We start from the raw sequence: 17,381 nt of genomic DNA on the forward strand, positions 1-17,381 counted from the left end.
GTCAGACTTTCCTTTGGAACTCAGGATCAGACATTTACAAAATTACCGACCTGGGTTAGAGGTGCGCGCACGTGTCGAGACCATCTGGCCAAGGACAGGGAGATGCCACCTGGGAGAATCTTTTATCCTGCGCAGCGGAGCCGCTTGGCTGGGCCCGCCGCAACCCCACTCCCACTCAGCGTGCTGGCCTCCCGCAGCGACCCGGCTTCCGGTTGCCCGGGTAACGCGGGACGCAGGCGCGAAAGGCTGGTGCCCGGCGCGCGCTGCAGCTCCCCCTCCCACTGGCGCGCTGCGGAGGCGACGCGCTGCCTGCGCCCTGAAGCGAGTGGTTCTCCAGCCGGAAAATCGCGGCTCCGGTGCCGCTCTGGGCTCAGCCAGTGAGAGGCCGGGGGTGTGGTAGGGAGAAGGAGCCGGCCGGGTACTTAGGGCCGCGCCAACCTCTGAGCCCGGCGTCCTTCGCACTTTCGCGGGCGCGTCTGCTGCCCGCCGCAGCCCGGGCGTTGAAAGTAGTAAAGCGGCCACTCGGCCGCATCATGGTGACCCCCTGTCCCACCAGCCCCTCAAGCCCCGCCGCCCGGGCGGGGAGGCGGGACAACGACCAGAACCTCCGCGCCCCCGTGAAGAAGAGCAGGCGTCCGCGCCTCCAGAGGAAGCAGCCGCTGCAGCCCCTGGACCCGTGCCCGCTCCCGGGAGACTCCGGCATTTGCGACCTGTTCGAGTCCCCCAGCTCCGGCTCAGACGGCACAGACAGCCCCTCTGCGGCGCGGGGCGGTAGCCCCCTGCCCGGCCCGGCCCAGCCTTTGGCGCAGCTAGATCTACAGACCTTCCGCGACTACGGCCAGAGCTGCTACGCCTTCCGCAAGGCGCAGGAGAGCCACTTCCACCCGCGGGAGGCGCTGGCGCGGCAGCCACAAGTGAGGTGCTGGTAGAGCCAGCTCCCCGCCGCCGCTCTTCCTCTCCTCCCAGGCTGTCTCCTCTCCTGCCGGGTTGGCCCTCCGAGCGCCTGGGCCCGCGACAGCCCAGCTCCCGCCCCCAATCGAAGCAGAAAGGGCCGTGGAGGGGCGGGTCACCGGCCTCATTTTACAGATAGAAGGGGGGCGTAGACGGCTTGAGGGACTTGCCCCAAGTCCCAAGCTGGCTAATGGGGCAAGGTAGAGAGCAATTCGTTTCTAGGTTGAGTCCGGACTCCTACCGAACTCAGGCAAGTTATTTAACACCCCTGAGCTTCTTTCTTCATCTGCAAAATGGAACCCCTCCCCTTCTTTGGAATTGCTGAGCGCATTACGCGAAGTAATGTGAACGACGCTCTCTGGGTCAGGTCCCAATCCCAGTGTTCCGGCTCAGCACGGCCCACGCGTTTCCCAGTTTCCATTGCGTTTCTCTTTCTGAAATCTTATTGCCTCTCTCCGGGGAAGCTCCCCGATTCTTCTTGGCCCTTCCTTCCCTCCCACAGTCCCTCTCCACCCTAAGCCCAGCGGGCCCGCCTCCCCTCTCCCTCCCGGCAGGTGACGGCGGAATCCCGCTGTAAGCTGCTCAGCTGGCTGATCCCGGTGCACCGCCAATTCGGCCTCTCCTTCGAGTCGCTGTGCCTGACGGTGAACACTCTGGACCGCTTCCTCACCACCACGCCGGTGGCTGCAGACTGCTTCCAGCTGCTCGGGGTCACCTCCTTGCTCATCGCTTGCAAACAGGTACCTGGGGCATCAAACAGGTACACGCGGCATCTGGGGACGCAGCCAAACTCCCCGCCACTCTCTGGCCGCCCGTCTTTCTAGCGCGCAAGATTCAGTGCTGGGTTCCCAGAACTCATTTTGTCAGATATTTGCATATGCATATATCCCTTAGCCTTAACAATTCCCCCACAAACGATCAATTCTGTCACTCAGCCCCCAAAGAAATAGCCTAATAGACTAATAGCTGTAATCCGTCCCAAACAGCTCTTTTGGCACCTCTAGTCTAGTCTCCGAAAAAGCCTTCAAAATTTCCCAAGCTTTTTTTTTAGTTGGACAGTAGTTAGATCAACTGCTCTGGAAGTACGCCCCAGGTCACTTACGTGGAAGCAGTGGAGAGGCAGAGCCCCGGCTGTCTCTCTGGAAGGGATAGGGAAAGTCCCGGGCTTCACACTGGGATGGGCCTCGGGCCCGGGAAGCCGCAAGGCTGGGTTGAGTGCGCCCTGTGTTGCAGGTGGAGGTGCACCCGCCGCGCGTGAAGCAGCTTCTGGCCCTGTGCTGCGGCGCCTTCTCCCGGCAGCAGCTCTGCAACCTCGAGTGCATCGTGCTGCACAAGCTGCACTTCAGACTGGGTGCGCCCACCATTAGCTTCTTCCTGGAGCATTTCACGCAGGCTCGCGTGGAGACGGGGCAGGCTGAGGTCTCCGAAGCTCTGGAAGCGCAAGCCCTGGCGCGGGGGGTGGCAGAGCTGAGTCTGGCCGACTATGCCTTCACCAGCTACTCCCCTTCCCTCCTGGCGATCTGCTGCCTGGCGCTGGCGGACCGCATGCTGCGGGTCCCGCGGCCGGTGGACTTGCGCCTGGGAGACCACCCGGAGGTGGCGCTGGAGGACTGCCTGGGCAAGTTGCAGCTGCTGGTGGCCATAAACAGTACTTCCTTGACTCACATGCTGCCCGTTCAGATCTGCGAGAAGTGCAGCCTGCCCCCGAGCTCGAAATAAAACAGACCCTTCGTTTCCTTTTAGTACATGGCCCGGCTGCTGGACCTCTCCCATAGCCTCAGAAGAGTGCAGTATGGGTCCACAGAGAAGGCTTCAGGACCTGCTTGGTCAGCTGCAGGTTGTAAATAGTGTACGATAGTAGCATCTGGTATTTTATTTATTTTGCAGCGAGCACATGAGGGAGTCTTTCCCCAATAAACAGTTGTGGTTTGTCTAAATCCTGCGAGTGTCTGTCTGCGGGGAGGGAAGGTGAATTCAGCTCAGGAATGGTGGTTGGCAACGTTTGCGGGATTTTCCCTTCCCTCTGGGTTCACTCTGTAGTTGGGATCTCTGTGGAAACACCAGGTCAGGCGAGGTCCTAGATACTGAATTCCAGAGATTAGTGGAGTCAGGATCACCTGATGGCTTGGTCCTGTGACCCTCGAAGAGAACCTCTATGCTGTCCAGAGGGTTGCACTTGCTGGTGAGGCAGATGTGGGACTCGGAAGCTTTTGGGAACCACACAGGCACACTAGCAGAGGTGGGGAAAAGCAAGCAATATCCAGGCATGGAGAATCCCGGGTTCAACTGGAGTATGTTGGAAACCAAGGATTTGACTGTGGTCATGGCCATTGCAGGTCGAGCCCATTTACCCTGCAATCACATGGTCCAACTGTTGCTGCTACATGTGAGCCCAAAGTAACCAGCATAATAGTCATAATGGCTATATTGAGCATTAACTATGTAGTAGCTACTGTGTTCAGCATTTGTTATTTCATTCTTCCAGCAACTCTGTGGAGCAGAGTCTATTATCCCATTTTTCAGAGGAGGACACTGGAGCGCAGAACCATTAAACAACAATGGAGTAGCCAGGATCTGAGTCTAGAGTCCCACTCTTAGCCACACTGCTAAATGTTCCCCACTGACAGGTTTCCAGTAATTCTCAAAACACCCTCTTCCTGAGATAGGTGGCAGATAGTTATTTACTCAGTGCGCTCCATTCACTGGGGACTGTAGAGAACACATCTGGAGAGCCAGCGCAGTCTGTACCACAGTCACATTACAGGAATCGTGTTACAGATGTGAGAAAACCGAATTGAGAAATGAGAGGCTTGCTGGAGTTTTGACTCCACCTGTCATATTGCCTTCAGTCTCACTGTCATGAATCTGATGCAGGCACTGAATCTCAGCTCTGTCACCTCTAGCAAATTTCATATCCTCTCTGAGCTCTACAATTGATATTGAGGTTGTTGTAAGTCTAAATGAGATTGAGAAGCTTAAATGAGATTGTTTACTTGTTATAAGGTAGTATAGTGATTCACTAAGTGGGCTCTGTATCCAATTTGCCAGGTGACCTTAAGTCACGTATCTATGCCTATGTCTCATCTATAAAAATGGGAATATCAATAGAGCCTATTTAGTAGGGTGGAAGTATAGCTCTAATGAGATGGTCCATACTGATCGCCCAGCACAGGTCCCCCAGCACATAGAAAGCCCTTGAGAAATAAAGGCTAGTGGTAACATGCACAGTGATGGGAGGAGAGGAGTTATGCAGAAAAACTTGGAGCAAAGAAACAGCAAATATGGGAAAATAACATTTGGGTGGGGTTGAACATATGGTTGTTCATTGTACTGTTCTTTCAAATTTTCTATATGGTTGAAAAAAGTGATAATTTTTTGGGGGGAAATCTGTCATGTTCCCCTGCACCTAGAATAAATCAAAATGTATGACAAACACACAAAAAAAGCAAACTCAAAGCAAATTTAGAGAAACTTCTTTGCACTTCTCTGAAAGTGTGTCTTCCAGGCATCCTCAGAGCCAAGGGTGCCTTACTCTTCGTCCCTTGAATGCCTCTTCTGACATATTGCTATGCTAAACTCTCTAGGAACTTTCTCTTCCTTAGCTGTGGAAGAAGGAAGTGGTGATCACCAAGCTATTTGTGTAAAAGCTGCTCTGTGATGGTGAAACAGGAGGAGGAAGATCATATCACCTGTTTCAAATCACAAATTATTAGGGCCCTCTGCTTGGTTGTAAGGGGTTGGGGTCTGGCTCCCAGGCAAAAGAGTGACTTTGGGGGGAGTTGTCTTCACCAGTATCTGCTCCATTAGTCAGCCAAGATTGCTATGAGTTACTGGTTCCAGAATCATCCAGACTAGGAGTCACATTATCATGCTATTCCAGTTCCTGTTAAAACAGATAATGTGCAATGCCCATATTTTTGTCTACTCCAACTTAGAACTCATTGACGAATATTTGGAAAATGGGCCTATCCTGGAAATTTTGTGATGATCTGCATGTGTAGAGATCTCCCCAAAACTCAGCTAAGAGCTTCCCTACTCATTTTAAATGCTGGAAAGTGGGCGAGGATGGGGATGGAGATGGACTGGCTGGTGGTTGTGCTACTCAGGAACCAGAGGAAACAGGAGACAGGGCTAGGAACAAGTTGTGGGAAGCTGGAAATACAGCTGAAAAGGCTTTTTAAAAAATCGCTAATTTACTCATACTAAGCAGCAGTCACTTTACACAAATAATCTCACTCATCTTCACAGCAACTCTATTGAGACCAGTGTAACTTTTTTTTCTTAAAGACCTAGGGCTCATGGACCTGGTTCCTCAGGCACTCTGACCCTAAAGCCAGAGCTCCTCACCATCAGCCATACCACACCAACTCTAGCTGGCTGGCCTCACCTCAATTCAGTTTCTGCACCTACTCGTGGTCAGAGGGTCTCTCAGTCTATTCCAGCTCTACCATTGGATTACCTTCCACCGCTGTTAGGGCATCTTGTTTCCTGCTAGAGGCTCTTTAACTACTACTACTAGGTATGAGGGGAAAACAAGGTGCCCAATATGGGGGGTACACAAAGATTCCAATTTCAGATGACTGTTCAAACTGGATGAATATGAGTGGTCCTGAGAAAGGTCCTTCGCCTAAGGATGCCCTTCCCTGGGAGATGCCTTCGACTCAGGAAAATGCCCATTCGTTGGAGAGGTGTCGGGTTGGGAATGGCAACTACAACAGCGAAGAGACCAGCCAAACCTTGCGATGGGCCGCTGAGGCCACTAGGAGAGGCAGGAACAGGGTTTTCGGGGTTTTGGGACTGTCCACTGTGGCGTTTTCAGAAAGTGGAGGAGGGTTCGTAGTGTCACTTTTTCTTAACGGACGGTCTTTTAAAGGCTGTGCTCACGCGCCACTGCCAAGAAGCTTGTGGGGTTTGGGGAACTGGGCGGGGCTCTTGGCCTCAGGCCAAAAGAGACCACGTGGAAATCCAGGAGTCAGGACCCAGGATAAGGTTCAGGTTTGAGGGAAGGGGCTTCTGTAATAAGGGGGTTGTTCCGGGGCGTCCCTGCCGGTATTCTACATCCTTACTAAATCCCGAGGGGAGCGCAAAGGCCAGAGTCTAGCACTGGCGGGTGTCACTTCATGTTTATTTCGTGCGCCTTGTGGCTGGAGTGGGAAGAAAAGGAAATAAGAATCCTTAACTTTGCGGTTCCCGCTGTCCGTAAGCGGGAAGACCGTACCTAGAGCGAGGGAGACCGGCGCTCGCCCACCCCTCCTTCTCCCTCTCTTCGCCTGGCGCGGCCGGGAGGCGGCGGCGCCAACGCTAGCCGAAACGGCGCTGGCGGGCCGGGGCCCCGCGCTGGCGGCTCCCGGGGGAAGCGCGGTTGCCAGGTTGGGTTTAACGCCTCCGCCCGCGCGCAGATTGTCCCGGGCTGAAGGCGCCACCTCTGGCGCTCAGGCGCGAGCCGCCCCTCCCGCGCGGCGGTCCTTCCCCTCCCCCGCCGTCTCTCCGCACCTCCTCGGCAGCCTCTCGGCTCCTCCTCGGCCACGCGCCTGCCCCAACCTCTGGCTGGCTTCGGAGCCTGCAGGCGCGGAAGGGAGTGCACGGTGTGGATCGCTGCCCCAGCCCGGGCCGCCGCCTCCGAGCAGTCCGCGCCGGGAGGCAAGAGGCAGGATGCAGGCGTGCGGAGGCGGCGCGGCCGGCCGCCGGGCCTTCGACAGCATCTGTCCCAACAGGATGCTGGCATTGCCGGGCCGGGCGCTGCTCTGCAAGCCGGGGAAGCCGGAGAGGAAGGTGGGGCGGTTGATTCGGGCCGGGCGGGGTCTGCGCGCTCAGTGCCCCGAGGGCTGACCCGCGATCACCGTTTGTGTGCCCGGCCAGTTCGCTCCTCCGCGGAAGTTCTTCCCCGGATGCACAGGCGGGAGCCCGGTGTCGGTGTACGAGGATCCCCCGGAGGCCCAGCCCACCGCGCTGCCAGGTGAGCCCCGTGGCACCTACGGTACCCCTCGGGTTCCACGCGCCGGGAGGGTGCAGCGCGCGCGGCTTGGAGGAGCTTCTCTCCCCCGGGTTCTGACGTCCTAGCGGCGAACCTGGCGGAAAGGCTCAAGGTCCGCCCGGCGCGTGTCCCCGGGTCTCCCCGCACAGCCCTCACCACCATAGACCTGCAGGACCTCGCTGACTGCTCTTCGCTACTCGGGTCCGACGCGCCGCCTGGTGGTGACCTGGCCGCCTCGCAGGTACCTCCCCTTCTCGTGGAGCCTCCGGGTTTCACGAAGCCCAAACCCCCTTCGGGGTGGTGGTTTTAATTTCCCAAAAGCTCCACTCGGGTCGGGAGCGCAGGCACATTCAGCTGGTGAGGGAAAGCATCGTGCAGGTACCTGAGTCTCCCAGATCAGAACTTCTACTTCCATCCTAGTATGTTATGAAAGCCACATATCCACTGGAGCTGATTTGACCAACTTGGTACAGTCGGGCTCACCTGGAGGCCTCCCCTCCCATTCTCCTCCCCATCTACTCATTGGAGCTGTGACAAGATTGCGCACAGAGAGACCAGGCGGGTGGGTGGGAGCAAAGTTGCGCACTGGGCACCCGTTGCATGTCCTATCAGTTCTCCCAACACCCCCTTCCTACCCATTTTCATTCCGTGGGTATCTAAGAAGAGTGGAGGTTGATGGATAACTTCTTTATCGAGACTGGAAAAGAGCAAGAGAATTTGCAGTTGGAAGAAGCAGGAAGGACAAAGGACTCTGGAAGTAATCTTGCAGAAAATGTTCCTCTCTGCAGAGATGGTCTTTCAGCAATTGGGCACTTTTTCTAAGTCCTGTTCAGCCCTTCAAAAAGCTCTAGTCACTTGCCATGATGGGGCAAAAAGGCACTTGACTATTTTCTTTCCCCCCAAACCTGTCTTCTCACTCCCATCCCACTTCCACACTTGCTGGTGCTGACGCTTCCCAGGCAGAGAAGGGAGTCTCCCAGAATGGTGTCTGGGAGGCCAGAAGCCTGGCTCATGGGTAGGACATGAAGTGTCCAGATGGACAGGAGGTCTTAAACAGATACAACCCCCAGGAAAAGTGCCAGTTCCAGCTTCTTGGCAATAGGTCTGGGGTCTGCAGACAGGCCCAGTACAGAACTCTACAAAGACCTGACCACCTCCCAGAACTGGGAGTAGTGGTGGAGCAAAACTTCTCAGCCCTCCTCTAAGAGCTTCCTAGAACCTTGAGATAGAGCCTAGAGAGACTCAGTTTAGGTGGCTGCTAAGAGCAGAGATTGTTAAGGCAAGAGTTGGGAGTGGGCATTGCACTGTAGAGGGCATTTAATTGTTCTTTTTAGATCTGGATGATTAAATAAGGAAAGATAATGCCTGAGCATTTTCCAACTGACCCAGAGGCCTAGGTCACTCCCTTACCCCAACATGTTTATTGTGCAAGTAAGAAAGCCCAAGCAGCTCTCATTGAATGTTTGTCTAAGTATACAGATTTTAAATTTGGCATCATGCTCTTTGTTAGTAATTTTTTTCTGGCTTTTTTAGTTGGAGAAATGCCAGATTTATCTAATTGGGGAGGTAGAATTCAAAGTTTCATTTTGTTTATTTTCTTTTTCTTTTTTTGAGACAAGATCTCACTCTGTCACCCAGGCTAGAGTGCAGTGACGTGATCATGGCTCACTGTAACCTGGACCTCCCAGGCTCAGCGATCCTCCCACCTCAGCTTCCCAAGTAGCCAGGACTACAAGTGCACACCACCACAGCCAGCTAGTTTTTGGTTTGTTTGTTTGTTTGTACTTTTTGTACAGATGGGGATTCGCCATGTCACCCAAGCTGGTCTTGAACTCCTGTGCTCAAGCAATCTGCCTGCCTCAGCCCCCCAAAGTGCTGAGATTACAGGCGTGAGCCACTATGCCCAGCCTCGAAGTTTCAAGGACAGAGCTCACATCAGATGGACCAAAAAATCCAGGATTTTTCCTGGGAAAGACAGAGCTGGTTCAGAGGAAAGAGGCCCCTAAGGGAGGAACACTTGGGGAGACCCCTGGGACATTCAGATCACATTTCCCCATTCCTTTCCTGCTGGGGAAGGTGGACAGAGAGAGGAAGTGCTCTAGAAATGTTTGAGGTTCAGAATGGGCCAAAACCTGGATTGGTATAACAGGTAGCATTTCCAGGGCCCCAATTCCTGAGTTGGCCTCCAGTCTTCTCATGAGACTTTTCTCAAATCCCTACTGAGGAGGAGACCTTCCAGTTCTTGAAGAATGAGCCCCTTCAGCCAGGGCAGAACTCATGCTCCAGGACTTGTCTGGGGCCCTCAGTCCTTCCTTTCTCATCTCCTTTCCCTTATAGTCTCAGCGTCCAACTAGTGGCAGAGGTGCTAGAGGCCTCCCTGCTTGAGTCTTTTCTCCCAAGGGAAAACTGATACTTGTACATTTTTTGAAGTTAGGGACAGAGTAAGTTCCTTTTCCCAGAAGTATTTGAACAGTAAAGAAGGGCTTTTGGGACAACAGTATGATGAGCACAAAGGAATGAATCAACAGTGCATTCAGTATAACAAGTCTTTCTGGTGGGCTGTTGGATGCATCTTCTCACACCAGGGCCCTTGAGACTCCTGTCCCCTTCCTAGTGCTGTCTTCAGTGAAAGCCAGCTTTCCTAAAAAGAGAGAAAAGCTAAAGGAAATGAAGTATGGGGGCAGGAGGCCCCATTCCACTACTTCAGAGCTGGGTGACTGGATAACTCTCTGAGCTTCAGATTCTTCCTCAAAGAGGAATCAGTTCCCAGGCCCCGCCTGCTTCCCACACTGGTGTGAGGATGAACTGAGAGACTGTGTAAAAGCGTTTTTCAACTCTAAATATCCATGAGTTAAGGGAACAAGAAAGCCCATGCCTCCAGCCCCTCACACACCCTTTCCCCTCACACACCCAGACCCCCTGCAGGAGGCCAGGAGAGTACAGTTACAAAGATGTTGGAGGTGCACCGGCTGTATGATAGAAGTGTTCTCCCAACTTTTTGGGAACTGAAAAGAGCAATGGAGGCCACACTGGCTGTGTACATAACAGAAGCATTTCCCATATGCCCCTGGCCCCTCGAATCACAGCTTACGTCCCCCTCGGTTGCAGGGGCGGGGCGGTTAGCTGAGGCCGAACCTTGGCGGGAAACGCGGCCTCAAATTACTGCTCTAGAGGCCCCTACACGCTGTCGGGTCTTGGGTGGAAAGATCCTGTGTTCAAGACGTGCTCTCTGCTCCTACAGCGGCGGCTCGGTGGCCGGTCGCTGTTGAGTGGGAGGTGAAATTTCGCGGGCGCATGGGGAACCGCCTCGCCTCACGGAGGCAGCTGCTTAGCTAGTTGGAGGGTGGCGGGCTACTCGGCAGCCCGGAGCCGGCGCTGGGCCCCCGCACCGCCCGCGGAAGGACCCACGCCGGCCACGCAGTCGCTCTGCGGAGCCGCGAACTGCTGCCCCCTTCCCCGAGTCAGTGTCGCGCTCCTTGAGTACCTCTCCCCACCGTGGAGGTGCAAGCCTGCTGGGTTCCCTGTCTCGGATGGAGCTTGAATTTTCGGATACGAGACTGGGCTGCCGACAGGAGTGCGCGCAGACCGCCGCCGAGCCTTGGAGGAGGTCTGTCGGTCTAGAAAGGGTTCCAGACCCGCCACAAAAAGTGTTTTATTTGGTGGGGATTTAGGGGTACAAGTGCAGTTGTGTTACATACATATATTGCATAGTGCCTGCCAGATTTTTATTAGGGACGCCAATATTTATTGAAGGCTTTCTAACGCCAGACTCGTTAACTAGTGTACACGTCTTGTTTATTTCAGAACCATTCCCTCCAAACCGAAGTGGACTTCGATCTGCAGGATTTCAGAGACACGGTGGATGATCTCATTGCAGGCAAGTGCAGTCTCCTGGCAGTTAAATAACAGCGGGGGTGTCCCCCAGTCCCAAATCAGACTAGTTCACATTTCGTGGTCGCCAAGGTGGTAAACCCAGCCAACTGTCAACGACTCTCCAGCAACTCATCAAAAAGTCAGGCTTTTCCATATTTAGGACATTTCTCTCCCCCAGTTGAGAAGTCGAACTGCTGGATCTACATAGCGCTTTATCTGGGATCGGTGTGAGTTCTGGGAGAGGGACCCCTATCCTGTGGTGTGGCAGGGGAGGTTGAGTGACGAGTGTGTGCAGGCCCAGGGAAGTTTTCTTGATTGAATTCAGGTAAACTTAACAGGCATATATTGGATACCTACTGTGTATGTACAGGCTATCAGGAAGGGCCTCATAATCAGGCGTTTAGGAGTAAGGGGTGCTTAATTTAATAAACAAAAATCTCTACATAAACCCTACACCCAGAGTGGCATTTTGCTCCTGTAACTAGCTGGGCATGAGTTTGAGGCTGCAAATCCAGCTCCTGCTCTTTTCTAGACTCATCCTCTATGATGTCGCCTACCCTGGCCAGAGGAGACTTCCCCTTCTCTCCTTGCGACATGTCACCATTCGGGGCCTGCCTCTCCCCGCCACTGGACCCACGGGCTCTGCAGTCACCACCGCTGCGCCCTCCAGACGTGCCTCCGCCTGAGCAGTACTGGAAGGAGGTGGCGGACCAGAACCAGAGAGCGTTGGGAGACGCGCTCGTTGAAAATAATCAAGTAGGGACACTGGCGTGGCGACCAGGAATCCTGTGGCAGGGACAGGATATAGAGGGTGGAAGTTGGGTTTGCAAGGGCAAGGATGAGGTCCTGTGAGTCGGAACCAGTGGACTGACTGGTGGTTCACGTAGCTGCCATTGTTCCGGTGGCTCCACCTGTTTCCAAATTCACTAAGTGAGAATAATTCTACCCCACCCGATTTTTATTTTATTTTTAAATTAATATTTATTCATTCATTTATTTTTGAGACAGAGTCTCACTCGGTCACCCAGGCTGGAGCTCAGAGGCTCAATCTTGGCTCATTACAACCTCCGCCTCCCAGGCTCAAGCGATTCTCGTGCCTCAGCCTCCCAAGTAGCTGGATTACAGGCGCGTGCCCCCCACACCTGGCTAATTTTTGTATTTTTAATAGAGACGGGGTTTCACCATGTTGGCCACGCTGGTCTTGAACTCCCGACCTCAGGTGATCCATCCGCCTCAACCTCCCAAAATGCTGAGATTATAGGCATGAGTCACTGCACCTGGCCATTTTATTTATTTTTAAAAAATGTTTTATTTGGGGGGATTTAGGGGTACAAGTGCAGTTGTGTTGCATACATATATTGCACAGTGCCTGCCAGATTTTTAATAGGGACGCCAATATTTATTGAAGGCTTTTTCTATGTGCCTGGCCCTGGACTTACCAATTTATACTTCCTCTTCTCACTTAATGCTCACAATCGTTGAACTAGATACTCTTACTAGCCCCGTTTTACAAGGATATTGAGACGTAGGATTGTTGAACCTCAGTAACAGAACGTAGATCTGCCTGTTGCCCAAGTCAGTACTCTTTATCAGCACGCTACACTGAGGATTAATGGAGATAAATTTTGTCCAAGTGCTTTGTTATAAAAAAATAATAAATTGATTATTATTCTCACTAGCGTAAATGCCTGTGCGTCCCCAGTTTCTGATGAGACCTCAGGATCTGGGTTTGATTCATGCCAGATATGCAGACGCGACCCAGCACAGTGCCTACCCCTGAATGTTTGGGTCTCATCCTGCAGCTGCACGTGACGCTGACCCAGAAACAGGAGGAGATCGCCTCGCTCAAGGAGCGGAACGTGCAGCTGAAGGAACTTGCCAGCCGAACCCGGCACCTGGCCTCGGTGCTGGATGTAAGTGGGGCGCGGGCGTGTGGGAACTGCAGCACGTCGGAACTGAACTGTTCAGTGCATCCCCGCCCCCAACCCTGCGCCCAGCATTGGGACCTGGTGGGGGCCCCGGAGAGGAGAGGACCGCTGGGTGCGTGGTGCGTAGCGTGCCCAGGTCACCTTTTGCACGCCCCAAACCCAGGGGGTCCGGCAGGCCCCAGGGCGGCGCTCTTCCCCATCTTTCGTAGAAGCTGATGATCACACAGTCCCGGGATTGTGGGGCGGCGGCCGAGCCCTTCCTGCTCAAGGCAAAGGCCAAAAGGAGCCTGGAGGAGTTGGTCAGCGCTGCGGGGCAGGATTGCGCGGAAGTGGACGCCATCCTGAGGGAGATTTCCGAGCGCTGCGATGAAGCCCTGCAGAGCCGCGAACACAAGCGGCCCCGACTGCAGCCAGAGCCCGCGAACACGGACACCAGGCCCGGGAACCTGCACGGCACCTTCCGGGGGCTGCACACCGACTGCAGCAGGAGCGCGTTGAACCTGAGCCACAGTGAGCTGGAGGAGGGCGGCTCCTTCAGCACCCCCATCCGCAGCCACAGCACCATCCGAACCCTCGCCTTCCCCCAGGGCAATGCCTTCACCATCAGAACAGCCAATGGGGGTTACAAGTTCCGCTGGGTCCCCAGTTGAGCTGTGATGTGGTCCCCCAAAACACTGCCCTGTATTTCCACTGAAGTGCCTGGAGGCTTCCCAGAACTTTCCCTGCAGAGTGAATGCCACCCTGAAACATTTTTTTCAGGAACAAAAGCGTCTTGATACCGATGCACTGTAAATGTCTGCTACAAAACATTGTATAGCCCTTCCCCTTGTCACAGTGAAACTCTGTATATATATGTATGTCACATATGTCACAGCCAATTTTAAAAGTATTTATTTTTAGCAGCTTTGAATTATGTATTTTTAGAGCAGGGAGGGATTTAGAAACCATAGCTACTTTTATAATTATATAATGCCCTAATATTATAAGAAGAAAAAGAAGGCTCTAAGAGGTTAAGTAATTTTCTGCAATGGGAAACACTGGAACCTTTCAATCAATTTCACTAGTCACTTAAGGACTCTAGGCCCAGAAGCCTGGTTTCTGGGTGAATGTTTTTATACATCACTCAACTTCCTTCAGTCCTGAAAGGACATCTAATTTTGTTACTATTGAAAACTTTTATTTTGGTGGCCAGAATACGAAATCGGGAGAGGTAACCTAAACAGTTGTCTTAGGAAAAGGCAGATTCTGAGAGGCAATGGGTTATCAACAAAATAGGTGCTAAGCACATTTGTTTATAATGATCATTCATATAATTTAGAAGATTTATGGTACAGGTTTACATTAATTATCCATACAGTTCTATTTGTGCAAATAGAATAACCACCTAAAAAGCAAACAGTGTTAATGAGAAATATACATTGTTTTAAGAAAATGGCATATACCACATGAAAAAGGGTGTTCCCTTTTTTTTTTTTTTTTTTTTGCCAGAAATCAAGTGTGGAAATCTTGATCAAGGTAAAACTACCTATTTAAACTGCACAGATAAAACGGGTGCACAGTCATATTTTACATTTCTTGGCTTGATTTATATAACTTGTAAGAAAAACTTAACTATAAAAAGTCAGTGTGCCTTCACTTTGACTTGACTTCTATTCCCTTTTGTCTGGGGTTCTTTTTTCTACTCATTTCTGAAGTTATGTGAGTGGCATATGTCAAGTAGTGATTTGTCCTGACCTTCACAGTTCTTAACACGAGGGCTACTTCTTGCACTTAGGGGCCCAGCTTGGGTACGTTTCCAACTGTGTTACGCCTTACTGCATTGCTGGTTCCAAGAGGAGATATCAGGTAACAGGTGATTTGGCAGTGTGGCAGAACCTGCCCTTCCAGTTTGTCATGTATGTACTGTTATCTGTATTTAAATAGCCATTTAGAAACAAAAAAAAGTGATAAAATAGACCATATTTCCTCATATTTTGTCTAACAAATGAACTCTCAAAAAGTACAGTGGATGGTCCAGAATTGTTTTTCATCAGCTCATATATAAAGTTACCAGAGTTCAGGATAAGAAAAAACAAAAAAATCACTTCCCCCCAACCTCTTAACCTGTCCCCCAGAACAATCAGCTTGTCACGTCTTTTCCTCTCTCCTTAATGAGTATTCTTATAATGCTTTACCTACAATAACCAAAAAGTTTTAAATATATAGGGGTTTTTTTTTTCTGTATGTCTTATGACTAGAGTTTAAAAAATTACCTTTCTTCCTGCCTTTAAGATTATATCCCTGTAATTGTTACGTTAGCCATTGGTAACTTGAACTGCTTAAGTATCTTTCACTTCTGAGGCAGGGGTTGAGGTGGGAGGGTGCAGGTGGGGGCATCATCTTGTGGACTAATGGCGCAGATGACTAAATTAGTTAGCAGGAGTAGAGCTTACAAATTAGATTCATTTGTTTATTTAACAGATATTTATTGATTATTACTGAGAATCTTAGTAATACAGATACTAAGTAAACAGCAAAAGAACAAAACACAAAAATCTTGCCCTCATAGATCTTACTTTCTCCTGGGAAGACATTACTAGCAAACAAATAAATATATACATATATATATACTAGCAAACAAATAAATATATACATGAAGAAGAGTAAGGATAGAGAATTCTGTGTGTCATAATAAGAAATACATATTTGGTCTTTGTCTCTGGTTCCTGGCTTGTGGCTTCTAAAATCCTTGGACTCTAACCAATGATGAGTGCAGTCTCACTATGTTTCCCTGGTCTTGAACTCCTAGCCTCAAGCAGTCCTCCCTTCCCGTCTCAGCCTCCCAAGTGGCTGGGGTTATGGGCCTGAGCCACTACACAGCTAAGTGTCTTGTATGTGCTGATGAGATGGCTGGTGCCTGAGAGCCCCTAGAGAGCTTCAGGATAGGTGCTAGTCTTTAGAAAGACCAAGCAATGGCTGGGTGTGGTGGCTCATGCCTGTAATCTCAGCACTTTGGGAGGCCAAGGTGGGCAGATCACCTGAAGTCAGGAGTTCGAGACCAGCCTGGCCAACATGGGGAATCACTGTCTCCACTAAAAAGACAAAAATTAGCAAGACAAAAATTAGCTGGGCATGGTGGTGAGTTCCTGTAGTCCCAGCTACTCAGGAGGCTGAGGCAGGAGAATCACTGAGGCTACTTGGGAGGCTGAGGCAGGAGAATCACTGAGGCTACTTGGGAGGCTGAGGCAGGAGAATCACTTGAACCTGGGAGGCAGAGGTTGCGGTGAGCTGAGATCATGCCATTGCACACCAGCCACCTGAGTGACAGAGCAAGACTCCATCCAAAAAAAAAAAAAAAAGTCATGAATAGAGGGTTGGAACTTTCAGCCTTTCAGCCCCTGCTTCTTGCCCCCACCTCTGGGCAGAGGAGAGGGGCTAGAGATTGAGTTACCCCAATGGCCAATGATTTATTTAATCAGTGTGAAACCTCCATAAAATCCCCTAAGTGATAAGGTTCAGAGAGCTTCCAAGTTGATAAAGATATCTAGGTGCTGGGAGGGTGGTGTCCCCAGAGAGGACATGGAAGCTGTGTCCCCCTCACCATACTTTGCCCAATGCATTTCTCCTATTTGGCTGTTTATGAGTTGTGTCCTTTAAAATAAATAAGTAATAGTAAGAAAATGAGTTCCTGAGTTCTGTGAGCCATTCTAGCAAATTATTAAACCCAAGGGGGTGTTATGGGAACCCTAGACTTTGTAGCCAAGTCAGAAGTGTGGGCACGCTGGGCACCTGTCTGGCATCTGAAGTGAAGTAAGTTTTGTGGACTAAGCCCTTAAACCTGTGGAATCTGATGCTAACTCTAGGTAGTGTTAGAATTGAATTGAATTACAGGATTCCCAGTTGTATCTGGAGAATTAGAGAACTGGTTGTTGGTGTCAGAAAGTTGTGCATAAAAATAGGTCAGTGTGATAGTAGGTAGTCTTTGGGCCTATGTGGTCTATGCTAGTTCAGGAATATGTGATGTGTTAGCCTGAAATTACCTCAATAATCACTTCATGTCCCATAGGACAGGTACAGTTCTAATGTTGGGAAGACAACCAGGAACAAAAACCAAGTGCTTGCCTCATGAAACATGCATTCTAGTGGGGGAAGACAGATACTAAACAGATAGATGATGTCTGATATTTAACACATTATAAAGAAAATAAAGCAAGGTATAGAGACAAGATGTGATAGGAGTTACTGTTTTAGCTAACGCAGGGTATTTCTAGAAGTTTCTATGAAAGTAAAATTAGTTTAAAAAAGGAGGTACAGACCAGGCGCGGTGGCTCACGCCTATAATCCCAGTACTTTGGGAGTCCGAGGAGGGCGGATCACGAGGTCGGGAGATCAAGACCACCCTGGCTAACACGGTGAAAACCCGTCTCTACTAAAAAATACAAAAAAATTAGTCGGGCGTGGCGGCAGGCACCTGCCCAGCTACTTGGGAGGCTGAGGCAGGAGAATGGCGTGAACCTGGGAGGCGGAGCTTGCAGGGAGACGGAGCTTGCAGTGAGCTGAGGATTGTGCCACTGCACTCCAGGCTGGGTGACAAAGCAAGACTCCATCTCAAAAAGAAAAAAAAAGGAGGTACAATGGCCGGGCACGGTGGCTCACACCTGTAATCCCAGAACTTT

At 51.3% G+C, this 17,381-nt stretch overlaps 2 protein-coding genes across 2 annotated transcripts; both read left to right on the forward strand.

The window, feature by feature from the left end:
- The first annotated feature begins 382 nt into the window (after window positions 1–382).
- CCNO (cyclin O) lies at window positions 383–2,888 on the forward strand. Its single transcript, XM_010386477.2, has 3 exons — window positions 383–914; window positions 1,506–1,691; window positions 2,185–2,888. The coding sequence occupies exons 1-3, from the start codon at window positions 534–536 to the stop codon at window positions 2,668–2,670; spliced, it is 1,053 nt and encodes a 350-aa protein (XP_010384779.1). The 5' UTR covers window positions 383–533; the 3' UTR covers window positions 2,671–2,888.
- Window positions 2,889–6,432: 3,544 nt separating this feature from the next.
- Window positions 6,433–14,179, forward strand: MCIDAS (multiciliate differentiation and DNA synthesis associated cell cycle protein). The gene is made up of 7 exons (XM_010386479.2): window positions 6,433–6,723; window positions 6,811–6,907; window positions 7,075–7,166; window positions 10,730–10,802; window positions 11,331–11,554; window positions 12,601–12,711; window positions 12,936–14,179. Exons 1-7 carry the CDS (start codon window positions 6,604–6,606, stop codon window positions 13,374–13,376), a joined length of 1,158 nt encoding a protein of 385 aa, XP_010384781.1. The 5' UTR covers window positions 6,433–6,603; the 3' UTR covers window positions 13,377–14,179.
- The last annotated feature ends 3,202 nt before the right edge of the window (window positions 14,180–17,381 follow it).

Source organism: Rhinopithecus roxellana, chromosome 3 (assembly GCF_007565055.1).
Source record: "Rhinopithecus roxellana isolate Shanxi Qingling chromosome 3, ASM756505v1, whole genome shotgun sequence".
Lineage (NCBI taxonomy): Eukaryota > Metazoa > Chordata > Mammalia > Primates > Cercopithecidae > Rhinopithecus > Rhinopithecus roxellana.